Source organism: Podarcis filfolensis (assembly GCF_964270895.1).
Source record: "Podarcis filfolensis genome assembly, chromosome: 7".
NCBI lineage: Eukaryota > Metazoa > Chordata > Lepidosauria > Squamata > Lacertidae > Podarcis > Podarcis filfolensis.
In genome coordinates this window covers 12706036-12731621 of record NC_139603.1, presented here as the reverse complement: position 1 = coordinate 12731621, position 25586 = coordinate 12706036, and the positions used below count along the sequence as shown (strand labels likewise).

The 25586-nt window shown below is 43.1% G+C and overlaps 1 protein-coding gene across 9 annotated transcripts in view; it reads left to right on the top strand.

Moving 5' to 3' along the window:
- The window catches only part of TRIO (trio Rho guanine nucleotide exchange factor), a 268089-nt gene that overhangs the window by 159727 nt on the left and 82776 nt on the right, over positions 1–25586 (top strand). For all 9 annotated transcript variants that reach the window (XR_014550935.1, XR_014550936.1, XM_083624561.1 and 6 more), the window contains exons 22-33: positions 274–468; positions 621–736; positions 1504–1570; positions 2218–2327; positions 4858–4927; positions 5952–6041; positions 8849–8941; positions 15615–15726; positions 18300–18490; positions 21023–21124; positions 22304–22446; positions 23732–23831. Coding sequence is in view for 7 of the 9 variants with exons in the window: in XM_083624561.1 (XP_083480687.1) it covers positions 274–468; positions 621–736; positions 1504–1570; positions 2218–2327; positions 4858–4927; positions 5952–6041; positions 8849–8941; positions 15615–15726; positions 18300–18490; positions 21023–21124; positions 22304–22446; positions 23732–23831 (1389 nt within the window). In the remaining 2 variants the exon portion in view is untranslated. The remainder of the gene's footprint in view (positions 1–273; positions 469–620; positions 737–1503; positions 1571–2217; positions 2328–4857; positions 4928–5951; positions 6042–8848; positions 8942–15614; positions 15727–18299; positions 18491–21022; positions 21125–22303; positions 22447–23731; positions 23832–25586) is intronic.

The window sequence follows — 25586 nt, the reverse complement described above, 5'->3', positions numbered from 1 at the left end:
CAATCTTCACAGAACTCTAGCCCAATGGTTGCCATCAATTTGATTTGAATTAATTTTATAATGAAATGATTTTAGAATGTTGTATTATTTTATTGTTGTTAGCCGCCCTGAGCCCGGCTTTGGCTGGGGGGGGTGGGATATAAATAATTTATTATTATTATTATTATTATTATTATTATTATTATTATTAAATCACTTGTGAGGATGCTTCTTTTACTGGATAGTTGTCATTCTGCCACAGTTCTACCTTTCTGCCTTTTGTGTTTCCCACAGCAAACCAAAGAGAGGGTGAAGCTGTTGATACAGCTGGCAGACGGCTTTTGTGAAAAGGGCCATGCCCATGCAGCGGAGATTAAAAAATGTGTCACAGCGGTGGACAAAAGATACAGGGACTTCTCTCTGCGCATGGAAAAATATAGGACCTCTTTAGAGAAAGCCCTGGGGATCTCTTCGGATTCCAATAAATCGGTAAGTGCTGCGGGGTTTTTTGGTTTTTGTTCTTCTGCTAGCAGAAACGTGGGCTGGCTTAGTGTGGCTGCTTAAGCTCCTTACTAGACAGCTGCCTTTTCTCTTTTCCCCCTGCCTCTGCTAATTCTGTTGTCTTCCCCCTCTTAATTCAGAGTAAAAGCCTGCAGCTGGATATAATCCCAGCCAGTGTCCCTGGGTCAGAGGTGAAGCTGAGAGATGCTGCTCACGAGCTTAATGAAGAAAAGAGGAAGTCTGCCCGCAGGAAAGAGTAATGCAGTGTTTTCCGCACTCTATAGAAATCTTTGTGCATGGTTTAGCTTCGTGTGTGGTTTGATATCTCCTCCCCTCCCCCATTTGTGCTTTTCCACTTCCCTGTACTAGCCTTACACATTGAAAGAAGCAGGCTTTTTGAGTAGATGAAATGTTTTGTTTTGTTTGTTGTTTTAAAGCTCTCTTCCTTATACAGATGGTAAATTTTAAGTTCTGCTTTTGGAAATTCTCCATATACATGATAAAAAAGGACAGTAAACCACGCATGGTGTACAGAAGAAAAAGGGAGAAATCAAAGGGTTCAAAAAATACATGGTTTATTGTTTTTTTAGGAATCTGACTTCAGTCTGGAAATCCCAACGCTTTCACTTCTCACTTTTTGTGTGTATTCTTTGGATATGCTTGAAGTGATTTATTTTCCTGGTTTGTTCACTGACTTTACAGCAGAGTTCCCTGGTTCAGACATAATGGGGAACCCTGGCTTAATCCAAGCTACCATCTCCGTGCCAAATCTGTACCAAAGCTGGTGCTCAAGGGGTGAGGGAGAAGTCCTCATAAACCATGCTTTATTCAGTCTTGACCCAACGTTGTCTCTGCTTAAGAATCGGCAAAAACAAATAAACTCCTCCCTCCCCCCCTTGTAATTACTTTGTGTGCTGGACCTCTGTCCTGCTTTTCCTATTCACAATAGAAAGCAATGGTTAATCAAGAGGTGAGCGATGTGTGACAATTCCAGCACACTGATGTTTCCTTTCTGTTTCAAAGGTTCATTATGGCTGAGCTTATCCAGACAGAGAAGGCTTATGTGAGAGATCTCCGGGAGTGTTTGGATGTAAGTGTGTGACCATGTGGGATGGGTCTCACGTAGAACCTTTGCAGACTGTAGAATTGAAGGGCCAATTTGTGCCATCTTGCATCTTAAGCAGACCTGTTTGTCAACTGAATTGTCCTAGGCAGCCATTGTTGACTTGGCCAGCATCTTGTTTTGCTGCTGCAAAACTCCTATGTTAGCTGGACATGGGCACAGTTTGTTTACACTTTTTATTTTTTTATTTTGGGGGAGGATTCACCGTGAGCGGACTGCTGCCTTTGTTTACGCTTTGGTGTTTTCTATAAAAGAGATGATCCTCTGCTAATGCTTCCATTATGTGTATCGCACATTCGAGAGCTGGCTCATTCTCTTTGAACAGAAATGCCTGTTCATTGTTAAAACCAGAGAGGAATCATATTCCCGTTGTAGCTATTGCAGTGCTTGGATTTTAAACTCTATGACTTCATGTATACCATGAAGTATTTTGCCTATGGTTAGAATTTCATTTGTATAAAACCAGGCCAGAGTTTACAATAAAAGCTAAAGTGGCCATACATTACAGGTATTGGTGTGATCATGTATATCTCAGTTTTGGAAAGGTTGCTTTTTGAGTTGTTACCCTCAAGCAAATTCACAGTTCACCCTTTTTGTCTTGTGCTTTTGACCAGACATATCTCTGGGAAATAACAAGTGGCGTTGAAGAGATCCCACCTGGTATTGTCAATAAGGAACATATTATCTTCGGAAACATGCAGGAAATCTACGAATTCCATAATAAGTGAGTATGCAGACCTGATGTCAGTAAAGACTGACTTAATGCATTTCTCACACTTGTAAAGAAATATATATGGTTGTTATTTGCCCGTAAATGTACCGAGAGGGTATGTAGCTGCAACAGGTGAATCTTCAGTTTCTGTGGCACCCACTTTTTGTTAAACAGCTGGTTAAAATAGACTTTAAATCTCTAGGCCAGAACGAAAGTGCAAAATGCCAGGTTGTTCAGTCTGTTAGAGAATGAGATATTCTGTATTTCTTTTTCTTAGCAGATCTGCATAGTCCATAAACGAACGAGTATGACATTTCATTTTTCATTTATGGGGTGATAGCTGCAGAAAGCTCTTTTCAGATATCAGTAATGGTGAACTTGCCATAATTGGAGCGCACAGCCTGAATTCAGGATTTGTATGAAGCCTCATACTCAATAGAGGTGCAGAACAAAGAGTATTTGCCAGGGAGGTGGGGATATACTGGTAACTGCACCACAGTGCACAAAAATCACGCCTAGGCCTCCTGTTAACAAGATACCAGTATCACCTGGTGGGAGGAGTTCAGGAATGCTAGTGCATTGAGTTGACAAAACAATGTTGCTTTTCTGTTTTTTAAAAAACATTCTCACAATTTCTGAAAGCTATCCCTGAACATAAGAACAAATACCAACCGGGCCTTGCAAGCAAAGCAGTCATCTGACGCACACTTGTGTGGCGGAGGAGCCCTATTTTATGCAAGATTTATCTTTGCCAGTTCTGCGCAAGCTGGAAGGTCAGGAACATGCTTGTGCCGGAGTCCCCTGTGTGTTTGGAATGGTGGGCACCAGAAGCAAGCTCTGTGCCACCCAGTTCTCTTGCCCTCCTGCACCTTTTAAGGAGTGACATTCAGATCTTAATGTGACCTGTGTGGAGACCTGTCACGGGACTGCCAAGGAATGCCTTTGAGTTGGAGGAGAAGAGAAGAGTCAGGGCAGGAACTGTCAGAAGGAGACAGAAAGGAAGTGACGGAAGGGGAAGAGGGAGAGAGCCAGGAGGCAGAAAGGCTCTCCGATACTGAGGCAGAGCCCCAGCACTGCACAGGAAGCTCAGGTACAGATGGGGAGCCTATGCCTGTGCCTTCGGCACAGGAAAGAAGAGGATTAAAGCGCAGGGATCAGAGATGTCTCATGAAGCTTCCCTGCCTTTTCTGTTGGAGGAAAAGCAGAAGACCACTCCTCGAATCTGAACCAGAAGATGCAGATGCATGATTGTACTGTGCTGCTTGTACATATGTAAAATAAAGAACTGTAAATATTTCTCTGAGTGAGCAGAGGGTGCTTATTGCGAAGAGCATACACAAACCATCACAGCACCTCTGCTCTGTGTGGACATATACACAGATTTGGGGCTGTCTGTAGGCCCTATCTTGGCTCCTTAGTATGCTACCCAGGATTATAGCCAAATCAGTTCTGAGTATGTAACTAGGAGTCTGTCATTTGCTCATCTTCACTGTTGTGCTGAAACTAGATCAGGATGGGAGATACAGTGGTACCTCCGGTTACGAACTTAATTCGTTCCGGAGATCCATTCTTAACCTGAAACCGTTCTTAACCTGAGGTACCACTTTAGCTAATGGGGCCTCCCGCTGCCACCGCACGATTTCTGTTCTCATCCTGAGGTAAAGTTCTTAACCCGAGATACCACTTCCAGGTTAGCGGAGTCTGTAACCCAAAGTGTTTGTAAGCCAAGGTATTTGCAACCTGAGGTAAAGGTAAAGGGACCCTGGATCATTAGGTCCAGTCGTGGCCGACTCTGGGGTTGCGGTGCTCATCTTGCTTTATTGGCCGAGGGAGCCGGCGTACAGCTTCCGGGTCATGTGGCCAGCATGACTAAGCTGCTTCTGGTGAACCAGAGCAGTGCACGGAAACGCCGTTTACCTTCCCGGTAGGGGTATTTATCTACTTGCACTTTGATGTGCTTTCGAACTGCTAGGTTGGCAGGAGCAGGAACCGAGCAACGGGAGCTCACCCCGTCGCAGGGATTCGAACCGCCGACCTTCTGATCGGCAAGCCCTAGGCTCTGTGGTTTAACCCACAGCGCCACCTGCGTCCCCAACCCGAGGTACTACTGTATATTAATTGGGTTTCCACAGTGTGCCATAATTTCTAACTCTGTTATAACCCACTGTGTGTTCAAGGCCCAATTGGGGGCAGCTTGAGTTAGCCCTTAGTGGCAGAGTAGAAGTGGGTTTTATGAAGTTTGGCTGCTGCTGTCGTCACACCTTTCCTGTAACGTGTTGGTTGTGTGGTCCAACCAAAGTAAAGCAATTTCGAAGTTGCATTTAATTCTGTGAGGGAATCCGTAGCATGTAGCATCCTTTTAATTCTTCTGTTACTATTAGTCGAACTTAAATACTTCAGCTGAAACTGGATTGTACAGATAATTTTTCACAGGTATATGTACGTATATGTTTATGGTAACTACTTAAGATTTTTGGGTATCCTAATGGAAATCTGGCAAGGACTTTGAAAATAATTTTTTCACTTTGTTGTTGTTTTACAGTATATTCCTGAAAGAGCTAGAAAAATATGAGCAGCTTCCTGAAGATGTTGGTCACTGTTTCGTCACTTGGGTAAGGGAGCTGGTTTTTTCTATAGCAAATAATCAGTTACGAGTGTGTGTGTGTGTGTGTGTGAGAGAGAGAGAGAGAGAGAGAGAAGAAGAAGAAGAAGAAGAAGAAGAAGAAGAAGAAGAAGAGGAGTAGTAGTAGTAGTAGTTTGGATTTGATATCCCGCTTTATCACTACCCGAAGGAGTCTCAAAGCGGCTCACAATCTCCTTTCCCTTCCTCCCCCACAACAAACACTCTGTGAGGTGAGTGGGGCTGAAAGACTTCAAGGAAGTGTGGCTAGCCCAAGGTCACCCAGCAACTGCATGTGGAGGAGCGGAGACGCGAACCCGGTTCCCCAGATTACGAGTCTATCACTCTTAACCACTACACCACACGAGAGAGAGGGGGGGTGTTGTTAAAAAAACAACAGCCCTCTCTGTCCATGTGACACCACTGTCCTAAAAAAAAAGTCAGATTCAGAGACATGATACCTGCGTTATGAGAAGCTGAAGACTAATGGGGTCCACCAGCTCTATAAAGAGCCAACTTAATTTTTTCCCTGCCATTTATTTCTATTGATTTTTCAAATTACTACAAATAATTGCCAAATTGATACAATCTAAAGAGCCAACTCTAAATGGTGTTGGGGCATAGAAAATGGTTTGCAGAATGCGAATAAGAATTCTGTGTTTCAGTTTTAAAGAAAACAAAGAGGCACAAAACAGGATCAAAATGCAGCAATGTTAGAATGAAATTAAGGCAACTCATGGTGGATCCTTGGAACTTATTGATGCAGAATAGATTCATGGTTAGAATCTTTAACTGCTAGACGAACACACGTTTGTTAATACCATCTGAATGGATGAGTGTCAGAGGGCCTGATTCAGTTTTAACTTTATATTCTGACTTTTCTTTCCTCTTTAATTGCTCTTGCAAGTTTCTTTATCCAGCTGAGTAGGATAAGAAAACGATCCTTTGCAAGATAAAGTTTGAATCAGATGTAACGTTTGGAAGAAAACGCTCAAAATTTGTTTGTGTTTTTGCAGGCAGATAAATTCCAGATGTACGTGACTTACTGCAAGAACAAACCAGACTCTACCCAGTTGATACTGGAACACGCAGGTTCTTATTTTGATGTAAGTACCAGGACCCTTGTGCTTGAATTAAATTTCTCACCCTTTTGAAAGTACAGTGGTACCTTGGTTTATGAACTTAATCCGTTCCGGAAGTCCCTTCTTAAACCAAAACCATTCTTAAACCGAGGCGCGCTTTCCCATAGCAGCGGGGGACTCAGTTTACAAATAGAACACACTCAACAGGAAGCGAAACATGTTCTGCTTCCAAGGCAAAGTTCACAAACCGAAACACCTACTTCCGGTTTTGCAGCGTTCTTATTCCAAGTTTTTCATAGACTAAGCTGTTCTTAAACCAAGGTACCACTGTATGTTTATGAATGAGACACCTCTGTGTCCCTGTGTGTGTGTGGTTTTTAGACAATAGAAGTTCATAATGAGCTGAGCAATATCCTATTAGTTGTTGTTCATTTTTTAAAGTTACCAGTCTGCAGACTTTGTGATGCCTCGTCGAAAGGGGTGCTGCTATTATATTGTAAAGATATTAAGCACCCATCAGCCACAGAACTTCTCTGTGAGTGGAATTATAAACTGCCCTAGTTGTGTATACACGCACACACACAGGCACAGACAAATATCAGTATGCTGTTATTTCAACAGCTGGAGCAGAAATTGCTTTTAAAATACGGTGCTTTGTTCCTCTTTGAAACCATCAACTGTATTGTGCTTGTAGGATTTGCAGAAATAGGACAAGGCGCAGTATATCTCTGCCAGGCACAAGTGAAAGAAGAAATCTGCTTCTGGAAGCACGAACGGCTCAGGAATACATATAGGGGCTTAAAACATTATATTCTGAGTATTATAACTTAGTCTAGCTGGTCTAGAGTGAACAGATCACTATATTAAAAACCCCTATCAGTGTGTTGTATAAATAGTGAAGAATAAACACACATTTTAAAAAGGCATAGGATGTTAATCAGATCAACCAAGGTAAAGTAAAGTAAAGACCGACTCTGGGGTTGCGGCGCTCATCTCGCTTTATTGGCCGAGGGAGCCGGCGTACAGCTTCCGGGTCATGTGGCCAGCATGACTAAGCCGCTTCTGGCGAACCAGAGCAGCGCACGGGAACACTGTTTACCTTCCCGCCGGAGCGGTACCTATTTATCTACTTGTACTTTGACGTGCTTTCGAACTGCTAGGTTGGCAGGAGCAGGGACCGAGCAACGGGACCTCACCCCGTCGCAGGGATTCGAACTGCCAACCTTCTGATCAGCAAGTCCTAGGCTCTGTGGTTTAGCCCACAGCACCACCCGCGTCCCTAGATCAACCAAAGACCTGGTTAAAAAGGAACGTTTTTGCCTGGCACTGAAAGGTGTATAATGAAGGCGCCAGGCGAACTTCCCTGGAGAGAGCATTCCACAGATGGGGAGCCACTGCAGAGAAGGCCCCGTTCTCGTGTTGCCAGCCTCTGGACCTCTTGTGGAGGAGGCACATGAAGAAGGGCCTCAGAAGATGATCTCAGGGTCCGGGTAGGTTCATATGGAAGCAAACTTGCGTGGTCAAGTGCCTATTACTTTGGACGTAAAATGGCTCCACCCACATATAAGGTAACAGTAGCTCCTTAAGTATGCAGAAATGTGTTCGTTTTTAAATTAAAAGCAAAGAAGCAGGTGGAATGGACCCTAGAAGCCCAGTGAAGATCTCCAGGAAGTATGCAATGGCACCAAGAAGGGAAGTTCTTGAATTGTTTTGTTTCAGCCCCCAACAATTTAATACCATCTTACAGGCTTCCCACTGTGAGAACAGGATGCTAGACTAAATGGACTTTAGACTTCACACGGGCGCTTCTCTAAATGCAACCCACCATATTCATGCATTATTCTATTTGTTTTTGAAACTCGTAGCTCCCTCTGCTGGCTTTCAGGGTCTTCTAAAAGGTACAATAAGCAGTCCTTAAAACGGCAGATCACACTCATAGGCCGTCGCCCTCCTATCCCAACTCCCAATGTTCCCATTTCTGCAACCAGAATAAATACCGTAGAGGAATGGTTGATTATAGTTTCCCTTGGAATGGATGAGAATACGATGCGGCATGTAAAGAAAAATAGTAAGCGTGCAGCTGGATGTTGGATTTGGTATATCATCTTTTGTGTGCGTTTTCTTTAGGCATGTGCGTGCTTAAGAAAATTACTTCATTAAAAAGGAATTAAAAGGAAGGTAGTCAAGGAGCTTACAACACCAAAGATAGAGACTGCAGGGTACCAAGAGAGGAAGGGGGGAAAGAATCTGAAAACTCATGCTAGGTTCTCATCATAACTGCAACACGTCTGAACATTTCTGTGTTATGCTGATGAAAAGCAAGTAACACTTGCCTTCTGTTAACACTACCCAACTTTCATGACATTGCACTATTAATATATTTATTATTTTTTATTATTATTATTATTATTATTATTATTATTATTATTATTATTATTTGTACTGCTCCCAGCTGATTAGGTTGGCCGAGCCAACACTCTAACTCTACCAAGAGTTCTGTGTATTATTTTTTTAGTTGCCTCTGTGTTTTCTCATCCTGCCCATGGTGGGAATTCTAGTAAATAACGCTCTTCATAATGAGTGGCTTACTTGCCATCCATAATTCTGTTTTGTGTGAAAGAGGTTACAGTCCTGTTCGCGCTTGGATAACCCCCATGGAACTTAGTGGTACTTGCTTTTAACTAAACAAATGTAAACTCCACCTAAAAATTGTAAACAGACTTTGGATCTCATAACTACTGTGAGATCTGCTCCCATTCTTGAAACAGAGAATGCTGCTGCAAACTTTCTAAGTTGGCTACTACTCTCATATATTTTTCTTTCCAACACAGGAGATACAGCAGCGGCATGGGCTAGCCAATTCAATCTCCTCATACCTTATTAAACCTGTCCAGCGGATAACAAAATATCAGCTTCTTCTAAAGGTAAGCACCATTTTCTTATTGGCATAGCCCCCAGATGTGTGGGTGGGTACCTTTTACACTCAAAAAGATGCTGCTTCAAACATCTTATGTGTTTGAGTGTGGATATTGAGGTACAAAATAGGCTTATTGTGTCTGTTATGAAGGACATAACTCCTTTACTCTTTAAAAAAAGGATGATAAATTGTCATAGGATTCTTTCAGAAATCACATTTCTAAAGTGCACCTTCAGTCTACACTTGGATGGCGGCTAACAGATTGAGGTTGAATCCTGACAAGACAGAAGTACTGTTTTTGGGGGACAGGAGGCGGGCAGGTGTGGAGGATTCCCTGGTCCTGAATGGGGTAACTGTGCCCCTGAAGGACCAGGTGCGCAGCCTAGGAGTCATTTTGGACTCACAGCTGTCCATGGAGGCACAGGTCAATTCTGTATCCAGGGCAGCTGTCTACCAGCTCCATCTGGTACATAGGCTGAGACCCTACCTGCCCACGGACTGCCTCGCCAGAGTGGTGCATTCTCTGGTTATCTCCCGCTTGGACTGCTGCGATGCGCTCTACGTGGGGCTACCTTTGAAGGTGACCCAGAAACTACAACTAATCCAGAATGCGGCAGCTAGACTGGTGTCTGGGAGCGGCCGGCGAGACCATATAACACCGGTCTTGAAAGACCTACATTGGCTCCCAGTACGTTTCCGAGCACAATTCAAAGTGTTGGTGCTGACCTTTAAAGCCCTAAACGGCCTCGGTCCAGTATATCTGAAGGAGCGTCTCCACCCCCATCGTTCTACCCGGACACTGAGGTCCAGCACCGAGGGCCTTCTGGCGGTTCCCTCACTGCGAGAAGCCAAGTTACAGGAAACCAGGCAGAGGGCCTTCTCGGTAGTGGCACCCGCCCTGTGGAACGCCCTCCCAGCAGATGTCAAAGAGAACAACAACTACCAGACTTTTAGAAGACATCTGAAGGCAGCCCTGTTTAGGGGAGCTTTTAATGTTTGATGTATTACAGTATTTTAATATTTTTTTGGAAGCCGCCCAGAGTGGCTGGGGAAGCCCAGCCAGATGGGTGGGGTATAAATAATAAATTATTCTTATTATTACTACTCCATGCAGACAACACGATTGCTACAACATGCACAGCAGTGCAGTTCTACATCTTGTACATGAATCCAGGACACCTGTCCAAGCAGTGTATGCATGTATGTCTTCTATAGGTTGTGTACTGCAAGAGCGCACACTTAATTTGGCACCTATATTTACCGCTTCACGTTTTGCAAATGTTTGATGGGATGTACCAGGAAAAATAGAGCAGTGATGTTCGCCATGTGAAGTGTGTGTTCTGTGCTAAGTGGATTTTCAGGACCATGTTTTGATTTAGGTTTTTAATGGCATTCAATTAAATGTTTTTAAATAATATATAACTTTTTTTAAAGCATAAGTGTTTGGGGATGAGGAAGATTAAAAGTCCTAAATGAATAAATGAGGAGCTTCAATCCCATGCAGTTGTACTTTGGTTGCATTCTGACCCAAAGGGCCCCACTTCAAGCAATTTACAGCAAACCATAAAATACAAATTTAAAACAACAGTAAACAGCGTAAAATGTTCAGCAGCACAAAAACAAAACCATCAGTGGGCAGAGAGCCAGACAAGGGTCTGATCAGAGCAAACAGACCATTGAAGCCCTGTTTGAACTTCCTGAAAGATGCTTGATGAGTTTCTGGGGGGAGGAATTCCCAGAAAGCCCCACCCCCCGTGCCGCCCTAGTGATCCTGTCCCAAAGAGCTTAGTAGGCAGGGAGATAGGATCAGGCGATGCTTTAAATGTGGTGGGACCCCTGACCATTAGGTCCAGTCGTGGCCGACTCTGGGGTTGCAGCGCTCATCTCGCTTTATTGGCCGAGGGAGCCGGCGTACAGCTTCCAGGTCATGTGGCCAGCATGACTAAGCCGCTTCTGGCGAACCAGAGCAGTACACGGAAACGTCATTTACCTTCCTGCCGGAGCGGTACCTATTTATCTACTTGCACTTTGACGTGCTTTCGAACTGCTAGGTTGGCAGGAGCAGGGACCGAGCAACGGGAGCTCACCCCGTCGCGGGGATTCGAACTGCCGACTTTCTGATCGGCAAGTCCTAGGCTCTGTGGTTTAACCCACAGCGCCACCCGTGTCCCTTGATGCTTTAAATACTGCAGCCCAAAACCATTTAGGACTTTATAGGTGACATCCAACACTTTTGAATTTGTCTCAGAAACAAGCCAGGAACCAAGGCAGATCAAATAATGTCAGAGTGATGTGCCTTTGGCACCTAGTGTCCTCACCAGCTTCAGTCTCCAGCACTCTTCAGAGGCAGCCCCATGTGCAGAGCATTGCTGTAGTCCAGCCTAGATGTGGCAGCGAGTGCAGGCATCTGATCTCCATTTGGGGCACAGTCTGTCACCCCCTTTTAACATATGCCGATCAGCATGGTTACATTGACCCCCGAGGCTGCTCCCACACTGGCCAGTGTGTGAACACTTTCCTAGCCATGCAGCTCCTCTTATTACAGTCATACCTTGGAAGTTGAACAGAATCCGTTCCAGAAGTCCCATTCGACTTCCAAAACATTCGGAAACCAAAGCATGGCTTCTGATTGGCTGCAGAAAGCTCCTGCAGCCAATCGGAAGCTGCGGAAGCCCTGGCAGACATTCAGCTTCCAAAAACAGTTCCAGGTTTGTGGCGTTCAGGAGCCAAAATGTTCGAGAACTAAGCTGTTTGAAAACCAAGGTACGGCTGTATAGTGTTTTGGGCATACAGGGCAAAGGACCCATATTGTCAGACATGAGGCTAAACAAGCTGCTAAATGAACTTCACACGTTGTTGTTGTTGTTTTAAAAAATTGTATACTGCCCTATATTCATGGTCTCGGGGCAGTTCACAATATATGAAGCACAAAATACGAAATAAAAATAATCAAAACAATAGAACAGTACTGATGTATACACACTTATAAACAATATAAAGGTCAGGGACCCCTGACCATTAGGTCCAGTCGTGACTGACTCTGGGGTTGCGGCGCTCATCTCACTTTATTGGCCGAGGGAGCTGGCGTACAGCTTCCGGGTCATGTGGCCAGCATGACTAAACCGCTTCTGGTGAACCAGAGCAGCGCACGGAAACGCCGTTTACCTTCCTGCTGGAGCAGTACCTATTTATCTACTTGCACTTTGACGTGCTTTCAAACTGCTAGGTTGGCAGGAGCAGGGACCGAGCAACGGGAGCTCACCCCGTTGCGGGGATTTGAACCGCCGACCTTCTGATCGGCAAGTCCTAGGCTCTGTGGTTTAACCCACAGCGCCACCTGCGTCCCTTATAAACAACATACTCCCCAATAAAAGCCCCTAAACAATACTCCAGCCCACATATGGAAAAACCTAAATTAACATATAACATTTAACAACAATTTAAAACAACCCAACCCTCCAAATAAAACAGCACCCACGCAAGTTAAATCCTCATCCTTGTTAAAACAGTAATTTTAACACAAGGGGGCTGGCCCCACACCCTTGTTCCACCCTCAAAGTGCTGCCACCACAGAGACGACGCTCTTTGGTGTCTCCCCTTTGGCGGTGATGGCCCCACCAGGAAGTTTTTACTTGGCAAGCAGCCACAGAAAAGTCAGTTACTGTGTCAGTCAATTCATGCAAGGAGCGCCTTGCTTGACAAGGTTTCCTTTGGTTTGTGAAGTCGTCGGGAGGAAAAGTAAAGGAAGAACTGGGGTTCATCCCAACTGACCTGAGCGTACGAAATCGAAAGGAAAAGTGCCCTTGTTTGGCTCCTCTTGCCGCCTGGACAAATCAGTGTGCCTAATAAAATCTAGAATATGTAATTGGAGACAAAGGGGAACGTGCTTAGCGTATACGTTACTGCTCTTGCTTATTCACAGGCACTTCACTTTATTCATAAATTAAGTCTTGTTGCTTGCTTACAGTCTTGCCCCCATCTCTCTTTTGTGGTTTTAATTAAACATGTTGCTTACCTTCCCTTGCATCCCTCCTTCCTCTGTGTAGTCAGCAGCAGAGAGGGATCCCGTCTTTCCAATATGCTTCAGAGAGCAAGGTTATTGCACACCTGCTCAGCAGAGTGTCCAGGGACCCAAAATCCATTAAAAGCAATTAAAGGAGGCTTGGCAGATGGTAGAAGTTGTGTATGAATAACTAGGCAAGAGACTTGAGAGCCTGCCCATGAATGAAATTGTCTACCAAATGAAATTTGTGACATCCAAGCAACTTTTCTGTATTGTATTAGATGCACTTAATCCATCTCCTTTGGATCTCTTTTAAGTGTCACAGTGGGGGGGGACCCCAAAGTAATCTAGTTTTTTTCTGGAATACATTCATAGCCCTTTGAGAAACCTCAGGCATTCTTTACACCGAAAGGCTAAGGTGCTGTTTGCTGAAGTTTTTACACTAGCCTCTTAGATAAAAGCAGTGGGGCTTGTTTATAATTAAATGATGGGGCAGAATTCTAAATGTGGGGAGAAATTCCGACCCGTGGTATAGTTGAGTAATTTGAAGACTTCAGGCTTAATGTCCGCGTTTATTTATTTATTTAGTGGAGAGTGCTTTTTAGATGGCAGTGGGTATCGCTTTGCTTGCTTAAAAACATGGTAAGATAACCCTGCTGTGCTTTCTGTCCCCTGCTTCTTCCATTGAGTGAGTGGGGTCCTGAACTTCTGCCCCAGAGTCCTGGTCCGACAGGACCACTGCTTCGCACATTGATTTCCTGACATCCAATGCCCCTCTCCATCTGGTCCAATTAGGGTCAAGCTCAAATCCCTTTGGGACTGACCTACCAATTTCTGACCACAGTGCCAGCCTTACCTACCATCTCTTTTTTCCCTAACTTTTTGAGACACTTGGGGTGTTGGCACAGCATGCTGATAACCAGACCCTGAGTTCTGGGAGTTCTGGGAATGTGGTTATATGCTCATAAATAGCACTTATGCAAAGCCCTGCCAGTAGCGTAACATTGCCCCATCCTGCTGTTCTCCATTTCCCCAGTAATTTGGGGAACAGCGGAGATCACACTGGGCTCTGCAGTAGGGACCTGATGTGTTCCAGGTCTTCTTTGGAGAGTAGGTGAGTTTTCAGTTGTCTTGACATTCAGAAAAGCGGTCTGTGCTTCCTGAATTATTTCCAAAGGGTGCTGGGGGCAGGGTTTGTACATAACGCTGCTGACTTTCGTGCCACAGTTTTTCCCCTTGAAGTTTTCCCTTTTTTGACGGTTCTCAGGTGCTAACAAGCTTTACTGTTGGTTTTTGTGAAAGGAATAAGTACCTCGGGTTAATTACTTAATTCATTCCGAGGTCCGTTCTTAACCTGAAACTGTTCTTAACCTGAAGCACCACTTTAGCTAATGGGGCCTCCCGCTGCCGTCACGCCGCCGGAGCACAATTTCTGTTCTCATCCTGAAGCAAAGTTCTTAACCTGAAGCACTATTTCTGGGTTAGGGGAGTCTGTAACCTGAAGCGTATATAACCTGAAGCGTATGTAATCCGAGGTACCACTGTAGCAGGAGAGCAGAGTTTCCAATACTTAAGACTGTTTCTTAGCCTCCTTTGAAACCCTGGACATTGTGACCTATGGAGATGAGCTATAGCTGAGCAAAAGTGCATGCTTTGCACTTATAAGATCCCACATTTGAACACTTGTATCTCCAGTTAAAAGCTCTTGGGTTACTTCCACTGGGAAGGATCTCTGCCTTGAGGACCTGTACAGTCACTACCAATCAGAGTAGACTGACTGACAGCATCACAATGGGGGATTGTGATTCCATCTGACATCAGACAATCTCCATCCCCTGAAGGTTTCAAATGGGCCTTGAAGATTTTAGCACAGCCTTTAGCAGCTTACATTATCTTGCGTTTCAGAGCCAGTATTTTCACCTAATTTTGCTAATTTTATATTATGCTGGATCAGTGTCCGTCCTCTTGTCGTACAGTAATGTTCTGAAATCTGTTTTGAGATTCACATGGTGGAGTTTCTTGTATTATTTATTGAGGCTTGAATTGTATTCTATTGTATGTTTGATCTGCGGCTTGTAAACCACTTTGGGAATAATTTTTCTTGAAAAGCAGTATTTGTTGTTCGGTTGTTTAGTCATGTCTGACTCTTCATGACCCCATGGACCAGAGCACGCCAGGCACTCCTGTCTTCCACTGCTTCCCGCAGTTTGGTCAAACTCATGCTGGTAGCATCGAGAACACTGTCCAACCATCTCGTCCTCTGTTGTCCCCTTCTCCTTGTGCCCTCCATCTTTCCCAACATCAGGGTCTTTTCCAGGGAGTCTTCTCTTCTCATGAGGTGGCCAAAGTATTGGAGCCTCAGCTTTACGATCTGTCCTTCCAGTGAGCACTCAGGGCTGATTTCCTTCAGAATAGATAGGTTGGATCTTCTTGCAGTCCATGGGACTCTCAAGAGTCTCCTCCAGCACCATAATTCAAAAGCATCAATTCTTCAGCGATCAGCCTTCTTTATGGTCCAGCTCTCACTTCCATACATGGGAAAACTATAGCTTTAACTATACGGACTTTTGTTGGCAAGGTGATGTGATGTGATGTGAAAAGCAGTATACAGATTTGTAAAAACAGAGAGATCCAAGCATGATAAGCACTGTAATAAATGATGCTCTTGTTTTTGCAGGAGCTGCTCACCTGCTGTGAGGAAGGTAAAGGAGAAATTAAAGACGGCTTAGAAGTGATGCTAAGTGTGCCAAAGCGAGCAAATGATGCCATGCATCTCAGCATGCTGGAAGGTAGGTGTCAGGGAACTGCCATCGGAACTAGAGGAGGAGGCGAGGCCCCACAACGATGCTGGAGAGGGGCCAAGCAGGGAGAGAGGCAAGTCTCCTGTTGGGGAAGAAAATCAGCGCTACACCAGGGATAGAGGGGGGCCAATGGGGGAAGCAGAGAGCAGGCTCCGGGACTCTTCACTGGACACCAGCGGGGAGAGCACAGGTCCTCCGCTACCCACGCCCTCCCTGCGCAGAAGACTTCCGCGCAGGGAGAGTAGGAGGAGACTGGGCGTCAAACAACTTTTACGTTGGAAAAGGTTTAAGAAACGCCCACTGACGGATTCTGCCAGCAACTGAACAGCCACGGAGTGGATGGCTGTCCAGCAAGAAATGGTGTAACCAGCCAACCTAGCCCAGAGCGGTGGCTATTTACGCACAAGCAACCCCTAAAGCCATTACAGTAGGGTCCAGGACATTCACTTTGTTCTGTGAAAACTTATTTCTAAGAACTCAACAGCAGCTCTGGGTAAACACCTATTTACATGACCGCCTGTGGCAAGCAAAAATCACCTCCAGGTGACCAGGGAAGGTTTTGTAACCTGGAAAACAGCTTTAGAAATTGTGATCGCCATTGCTCCAACCACACTGAAATAGACCATGAGGTTCCACTTCCACAGTCTGTGTTCAGCTTGTTCATACATTGGTAATAGGGAAGGCCTTTTTATTGTACAACTCATTTCTTACCAGTAGAGGGATATGCAACCAGATAATAAGAGATCAGGCCCACGGTGAAATCACTAAGCAGCCAGTTTGTGGCACACAGTCCATTTATATTCAAACAGCATCTTGGTTGTGGTAGAATCATCGCCAAATTACTTCTTTGAGGTGAATTTTGGGTTCTGTGGAGGAGAAATTTATGTAGGCATTTCATTGGTCAATTAAAATATTTGTTATAAGTATCAAAAAATGTGTGTGATTGCTGCTTTTTTCATGTTTTACAATGACAACCAGTAGAAGGGTTCTGTTTTTAATAACGTACCTGGTCAATGCTTTCTAGAATATTTCATCTTAAATCTTTATTTTGACCTTCCTATAACTTGAGTTCCTGCTTAAAAGATGTCCACATGTTCAGTTTTTTTTAAAAACTGATGGCGTCTGATTGAAAAACCAACTTTCGCAGTTACATTTTATGCCTGTCTGCAGGCTTAGTTTTTTAGTTCAAAAATGAACTTTTTTGGAAACCTTTTCCTCAGTAAACAATCACTTCCCTAAGTAAACCTTTTATTCTTGCTTTCATGGTCTGTCACTTTGCACAGTTTCTAAGCCCTGAGTAATTTATATCAGTAGTAGTTTGTGAGGCCTTTACTACCACATATTTAAGCAGAAATGGTGCAGTGACTATGAAATCTAGCATTAGTAGTTGCCTTGTCAGGAAGCATGTGGGCAGGCTTTATGGAATATTCCAATATTTCTTTTACACAGGTCAGCCTTTTAAACAAGCTCTGTTGAACATTTGCATAGTTGACATGTTGACATCTCAAGTGAAAGCATTTCCTTTTAGGAGCTGATTTCTACGGCTCCAAATCCATCTGTTGATACTTGTGTCCTTTGATGGATTATATATTAGACTTTATTAAAGTGAACAGTTCCTTACTACCATATACATACATTTTCAGTTTGGCAAGGCAGGGATGGAAGTGATGGAAATTGTGTTTCACTATTTCAAGCCGGTTCTGTCTTTGGTTGATGCTCTTTGGAAAGTATAAAAAGCTTCAGCCACCTTAAACCATTGGCTTGTGTCTTTACTGCAGACTGAATACCTTTTATATGGAGCTAATAAATGAAAGCATCTCCCACTTAATAATAGGGAATGAACTTTTAAGTAATCATGATTGATTTCCCCTTATTTTCACAGCTCCTTTATGGGTTTGTAAATTCAAGGTAGCAGCTACATTCCAAATGGCTATTTGGGAGACACTAGTTTTAAGAACTGCTACATGAAGCCATATTAGCTTTTCTAAAGAGGCATTGTATTTATGCATGCAGTCCATCCCTAGCAGGTTGAAACGAAGCACAATTTTGGAAGTTCTGGAACCATTTTTGGTTGAGAATCAGTTGAGTCAAAACTGTTATTAGAAATTTCCATTGCAAAGTAGCTTGTAATCATGGGTTTTTTTTGGAGGGGGGGGAGACAACTTCAATGAAGTTTTGCAAAATGGAAATATTGTTTAGTGTGAAATTAAATGCTAAAAAATACATTAAAATATGTTGGTAGCTTTACTGAGTACTTACGAGACTGTAACAAAGTATTAAGACAGGGGAGTTCCAATTTCGCTTTTTCAGGAAATTGCAAGGACATATTGATTATATAGATTAGTTATCTTTGAGGTACCTAGCTTGTCCATCATTACTAACCTTGTCATGGAGAGTGCATTAAAGGCTTCTGAGGAAGTCCAATGGTTTGCCAGAACTAGTTCAAAAACTGCTAAGGTAAGAGAGTGTAGGCAGCTTTGTCACTAAAAATAGAGCTTTTTGGCTCCCCACCAGCCTCTGTTTCTCTTTGCTTCTTTCAACTGTTCCAACTTTCTTTCTAGGTTTTGATGAGAACATTGAATCTCAGGGGGAGCTCATCCTTCAGGAATCCTTCCAAGTGTGGGACCCCAAAACTCTCATTCGTAAAGGTCGCGAGAGGCACCTTTTCCTCTTTGAGATGTCACTGGTCTTCAGTAAAGAAGTGAAGGACTCCAGTGGGAGAAGCAAATACATCTACAAGAGCAAATTGTTTGTAAGTTTGAAGCGAAAACCCAGCCAAATCTAGTTATTAACGACAAGCAGATGGGCTCGGATGTTGCAACCATGCAGAGCTTTTCGGTATAGTGTGTCACTACCCTTCCAGGCTTGCCTTTGAGGCCGGAGAAAGGAAAAGAGCCATTTGAAGGTTAACTGTTTGCTGTAATAGGGCCATACTACTTGGCAGCTGTAGAGAAAATGACAAATCTTGCAAATCCAAGGGGAAAGATAGCTGAAGGAGCTCAGATCCATTTCAGAGGCCTCATTCTCTGCACATCACTGACACGGACTGGCTGGCCCAGTTGCTAGCCAAACACTTGGTTGTGGCCCCTGAAAGCCTGGCCAATTAACTTCAATCTTCATTACTCCAGTTTTGAAGCTCAGACACATGGTGCTCTCCAGACGCCATTTTGCCTCTAAAGAATCAACAGCTTTTTAAGGAAACTTTTAAGCTTTTTAAGGGTGGAGCGATGGATGTGAGAAGAACTTGGGCAAAAGGTGTAGGGAGTGGAAGTTAGTTATTTGCAGTCTCCTCTAATGGACTGATGTGGAAATGGAGTGGCTTCTGTTTTTCTCCTTTTTTTGCAAATCAAGTGAGAAAATTGGGTATTTTAGGGTCTTTCTTTCTCTTATGTTCTGATGAGGATTCCTACTTTTTTAGGGGGTTCCATACGGTTTTACAACTTTGTGACAAGCTATAACAGAGCAGGTGGAACTTTGTCATATCGTTTTAAATGTCCAGGGGTGGAGAGGTGGTGGCTGTAGTCCTCATCTAATAAAGTGAAAAGCTTTCCAAGTTTCCAAATCCAAATAACAATTCTTCCTTTGTGGAAATCATCAATTTTTGCAGATCCAAGGCAGACGTCTATTAGGAGATGCAGTTTTTCCTTGTGCATTTCTGACAATTCCAATGTCAATGACTTTCAGGGAAAGTCTTCCTCCAATGGCCATTTCAATGCACAGATTTCCCCCATGTGGAAAGGCCCTTTAAATGTACCTGTTTAGAAATGGGTCCTGTATTGTGATTCTTAATTGAGAAGATTGTGGGTGTCGTTCCACATAATTAAAACACCTCAAATTTATTAATAGTTGGATGATTTGAGTAGTACACAGGTATTTTCAGAGAGGGTCCCATGGAAAACATATGGTGGTTTATGCCTTTTTATTGCAAAAGGAACTAATATTAGTGTTGGAAGCCAGAATGAGGGAGCTGAAATACACTGAAACAGTCGCATATGCACCTCCTAGCATGGTTCTACAACTGTGACCTAGAAATAGACCCAACATTAGACAGAAGAATAACTTCAGGGCACAGACGGCCAGTCACACCAATTTGCATGAAAGCTTTTGACTGATGCAACCAAACTTGATAGCTTTTGTCCTAAACCAGGATTTGACCTAGAGCTTTCAAAGGAAGAGCCTTACAAATTTATTCAACTGAACCATGTAAAGTGAGAATGATCTACAACCGATTGTCAACTGCATCATGTCAAGGAACAAAATCCAGACATGTCATCTTTTGGCTTTTGAAATTATTCCAGTGTTCTGCTTTATGTCCAGAATTATTGATAGAGCCTCTCTTTGTCCTATGTAGAGTTAAGATCCTGAACTACTTTATTCTGCAGTATCCTGTTTGACAACTGAAACAGAATGCAGAAAAGAAGTAGAGAAATAAACATTCCTAGAAGGGGGCTACAGAAATCTTCTGAAAATGCCAGCATAATAATGGATCCTTCAGAGTAGTATTGACACCTACTCTCACGAGAGAGAGAAAATACACTCTAACAATTTTATAGCTAACTATACCTGTGATCCTAATGCATAACTACTCATAAATAAGTCCTATTCAGTTCACTGGGGTAAGTGTGTATATGATTGCAGTCTAAACCGAAGCATTTTTGGATAATCTTTGTCCCAGTAATGACAAAGTAGATGAGAAAGGAAGGTAATTATTGAAGCTTACTATAATACTCAACCTATCATAAAACACCCTATAAATCAGTAACTGACATCACCTGCTCATTCTTTTATCTCAAAGTAGCAGGATTCTGAGATTAGCAATTGGAAATTAATTACTGTTGAGCAATACCTGTGTCATGTTTAAAGAGCTGTAACTTTCCCAAAATCAGCAACCTCTGTCCATTCAGAGCGTTCAAAAATACAGTAGAATTTTAGCAATAGCTTGGTCAGATCGCAAAATACTTTTTATTTAAGATTATGGCAGAGCAGACATTAGAAATCACTTTAAAAGTATTTAGTGTTCTTGACTAAGGAGGGGGGAGGACAGACTGGCTGGGGAAACTCAGCCAGATGGGCAGGGTATAAATAATAAATTATTATTATATAATTATTATTACTGAAGGTTGGCCATGGAATATGGATAAAATACAGGGCTGTTGTCAACAGGAAACCAGTCAGGGAACAATGGAACCAATTGTTGTTTGTCTGAAAGGGCATTGACCAGAAGTATGCCTATGACTATTCTAAAAATCTGAATTATATTCCTCTAATCTCTTCTGATTTTCAGACCTCAGAGCTGGGTGTCACAGAGCACGTGGAAGGTGACCCTTGCAAATTTGCACTCTGGGTTGGTAGGACTCCTACTTCAGACAACAAAATTGTACTAAAGGTAACTGTGGCGTGTACAGATACTCTCAGTGGCGTAGCGTGGGGGGTGCAGGGGGGCCGGCCGCACCGGGCGCAACATCTGGGGGTTAGGGTTAGGGGGCGCAAATCCACGGGTTAGGGGGCGCAAATCCACGGGTTAGGGGGCGCAAATTACTTGCCTTGCCCCGGGTGCTGACAACCCACGCTACACCACTGGATACTCTTTAAGTGTGTGTGAAATCATTTTTGAATAACTGTCCCCCCTTCATCCGGCCTGCAGAGCACATTACCAACCGTTCTGAGCCTTACACATGAATTCGGGGTTCAGAAAGATGGCTTCGAGAGGAAAAGAGCAAGCAGTTGAAATGTTCTGCTGCATTATGGTTTAGCTGTCATTGAAATTCTACTCAATATTGATCCATAGCAGATTCCAGTGTATAGTTAGCAGAGTAAAAACTTAAGCACGTTGCAGGATTCTGCCAAAAATAGACCAGAGGCAATTAATATTTCATCCAGCAGAGCTTTACTGCTGCTGAAGGCAGATGAACATAATGGTCACAAGTCCAATACATTCAGGGTTGGCACTGTCCATAAGGAAACCAGTTGCAGCAGACTTAACTTAAGCTTACAATAACTTACAATAAGTCTAAACCTTAATACTATGTACAGGACACTACACCAGAAGGAAAAGAAGTAGAAAGAGAAAGTGAAACCCAGGCTCCTTCTGGCCTTACTTTTATAGTCGGCATGACCTTGACAGAAGAGATAAGATAACCAGTTTAAGCCAGCTGTGCTCTGCTTCTCTAAAGGAATAACCCAAACATCATGCACCTTCTGCTTGTTTCTTTCACACAGAGAAGCTTCCAGAACCCTCTTGTATTAAGTAGAATAAGAAAGATCTCTACACATCAGATCAATACTTTCTGCACTAAGAAATGCAAACTGACATTAACTCTGTGTGCAAACCAGGCAACTGTATGAAGTATAATATGAACATCTCTTTTTCACAACTACTGTAATATAATTAAGAAATACCATTTTGCAAATCTAAACCATGAATATGCTACTGTAAATGGCACAACCAGGTTTGCTTCATCCCTCCTTCATACATGGAGTTGACTAGTGAAGGTAACATTTAAAAAAAATTAAATATCTGCCCTTTTTTTCTATACCAAAACAAGTTGCTTATTTTGTCTAAAAGGCCTCCAGTATTGAAAACAAGCAAGACTGGATCAAGCACATCAGAGAAGTAATACAGGAAAGAACGATTCATCTCAAGGGAGCTTTAAAAGAGCCAATTCATATCCCCAAAACTGCACCAACAACAAAACAGAAAGGAAGAAGGTTAGTAACTGCAGAGAATGTCAAGGTATAAATTTCCAGCTTGTCATTCATGAGATTTGTCTCAAATGTATGTAAGGCTGAGCTCTTCGGGAAACCTGTTGTTTTTTATGTTGCTAGTTAGATCTCAGTTCTGAACTGTAAGTTCTTCAAATAATTACACAGCACAGAAACTTGAGCACATGCATTATTTTGTTGCATGCTATTCAGACCCTTATTTTAAAAGTTGCTGCACTTGGCTTTTGAAGAAGTTGACACACGTCAGATGTACTAAACAAGCAAGCAAGCTGCTGACACTGTACTGAAATGTATGGTATAGCAAATTGCCGTCACCAAATGTCTGGCTCTGTAATTTCAGAATGCATAGGTTTAACACATTAGCTTCCTTTATTTTGGAAAGTATTTGGGGAGGGGTGTAAGTGGGGTATGGCTTGAAGAATGTGCATAAATTGTCAACCTAAACAGGGAATTTTGTGCATTTCCCAGTTCATAATCTCCTGATATATGGTAGTCAGTCTGCGCCAAAAGTGATGGACAAAGGAATTTATTCATTTCATACATGCCAAGATCACTATACTCTCCAGTGAGCATTGTAAAAACAAAACACCTCCTCCCTTAGGCTCACTATTTGTATGGATTTTCTGTACCTTCATGTGAACTTGCAGTTGATAGTGTTTGTGTACATTCTTTATCCAGTTTGCATTATCCATACATTATATATTAACCACAATCGATTTTAAAACTAAGTGATGTAACTAAAAGTACAACGGCATGTTTGATTTCCTTCTCTTGGGTTTTGTGTAGCATATTATTGGCCTCCTATTTGAATGTCACGGGTCACGGGTGGCGCTGTGGGTTAAACCACAGAGCCTAGGACTTGCCGATCAGAAGGTTGGTGGTTCGAATCCCCGCGATGGGGTGAGCTCCCATTGCTCGGTCCCTGCTCCTGCCAACCTAGCAGTTCAAAAGCACGTCAAAGTGCAAGTAGATAAATAGGTACCGCTCCAGCGGGAAGGTAAACGGCATTTCTGTGCGCTGCTCTGGTTCGCCAGAAGCGGCTTAGTCATGCTGGCCACATGACCCGGAAGCTGTACGCTGGCTCCCTAGGCCAATAAAGCGAGATGAGCACCGCAACCCCAGAGTACGTCACGGCTGAACCTAATGGTCAGGGGTCCCTTTACCTTTTACTATTTGAATGTCTGCTTTTGTACATGGAGATGAATATTAACATCACCCTACACAGAAAATGTTTTTCCAGCTAATGACTCTTAACTTCCTATGTTTTTAGAGATGGAGAAGACTTGGATAGTCAAGGAGATGGAAGCAGTCAGCCAGATACTATTTCAATTGCGTCACGAACCTCCCAGAATACACTAGACAGCGATAAGGTAAGACAAAAGTATAATTAGGTTTTTGGTAAAAGTTTGCTTATGCCTTTTTTTTCTATAATCATTGGCAAGTGATAGCTGTGACTGGCTTTACATTACCTCTTCATATTTGGGAATCATGCATGGTTTTTTCCTACAGTGGGTCAAAATGCCACATGAATGGGCGTACAGAATTCATAGGCTCGAAATCCGATCTTCATGTACCTAAGAATGGAATTGTATGTTTGCTTTACTTGCTTTTATATCCTGTTCTTCCTCAAAGTAATGTACAGCTGCTTACATATGGTTCCCAGGTGGTGTGCTGTCCAGACATTGCTCATGGCCCCAACCCTTTAGTTTCAACAGTCAAAAACCGTACAATGGTCTTCACACCATTCCCTGGGCCAAGATAATGATCTGTGCAAAAGGACTCTAGCTACTCATTTTTTAATAGGTCTCGTGGATGCTTTCAGTGCAGCTGTATATAAAATATAAGAGGATATTTTCACATTCCCCAGTAAATCAATTCCTAAGTTTCTCTAGTTCATGGTTTCCTTTTGTTCAACTTGGGTACAGTCATACCTTGTTTTGCAACCAAGATCTGTTCCAGAGCCCCGGGCACTAGACGAAAAGGATGTACAACAAAGCGCCACTCTGCACATGCGCTCGGAGCAGTTTGCGCTTCTGCGCATGCACGAGCTGCAAATCCGGAAGTAACCCATTCCGGTACTTCCGGGTTTGCTGCGGATGTTCGACGAAATGGACGCTTGATGAGGCGGACTCAAAACGAGGTACCACTGTATGTTAAGTTTTTGGTTTCTTCACAAAGGCGTTGTTGAGCGCTTCCATCACCAGAAAGCAACATTTCTTCTTAGAATTTGCATCAGGGGATGGTTGTCGGAAGCAAAACTTATTTTTCACTATGTAATTGAAAGGTTTGGAGGTGTGGATCAGCTGACCTGATCCACAGCTTTAAAAATATTTACAGGCATTCTCCTCTTCTCTCTGCTCTCTGCAGCTCCACTGCATACAGAGAGCTAGCTTGAAAAGGGAGAGCTTTGAAGGTGTAGATTTATTTTTTCAGACTGACAGCCAACCCAGTACAGGGTCTTTGCAGTCTTACACATGAGAAGTAGCCCTTCTGCCTTCCAGTATTTTGGCTAATAACACACACAAAAATTAAGATTACTGGTGTGAGCATTTTTATTAAAATTGTGCTGTTCGAATTATGTACAGTTTAATGTTAAATTCAATGTATTGGTTTACTTCTACACAGACTTCTTCTGTTTGGCTAATTAATGGCACCCTGCAATTGTACCTTTGAGGCTCAACGTTCACTGCAAAATTTATGACTCCAGGCCTAGCCTTTCCGTGTTTGTGTCAATATTTGGACACTGCCAGGATACCTGTGACTCCTGAGAACTATCTTGCCACAGGCAATTCCAGGGCAGCAAATCTGTCACCTGAGTGTCACAATGTAAATTTATTATAAATATCTTTTCTGGCATCACTGTGCCAATAGCAAAGGTGAGATTTATTTGTTTGCTTATTTGTTTTGGAACAATGCTGTCAGAGAAACTATGTCAGTTCTGTGTAGGAAAAACCTCTTTTTAGTTTTCAGACGATGATAGGACCAGTAGATGATGCCGTGACATGATAAATTTAGACCCTTGGGAATCGCCTAGCTTTTTTCATGGAAAGTAAAGTTTTCCTCCATATCCTCAGGAATGTTGGATACAACTTTGACCACAAAGCGTTTCATAAGGAAGATTTTTC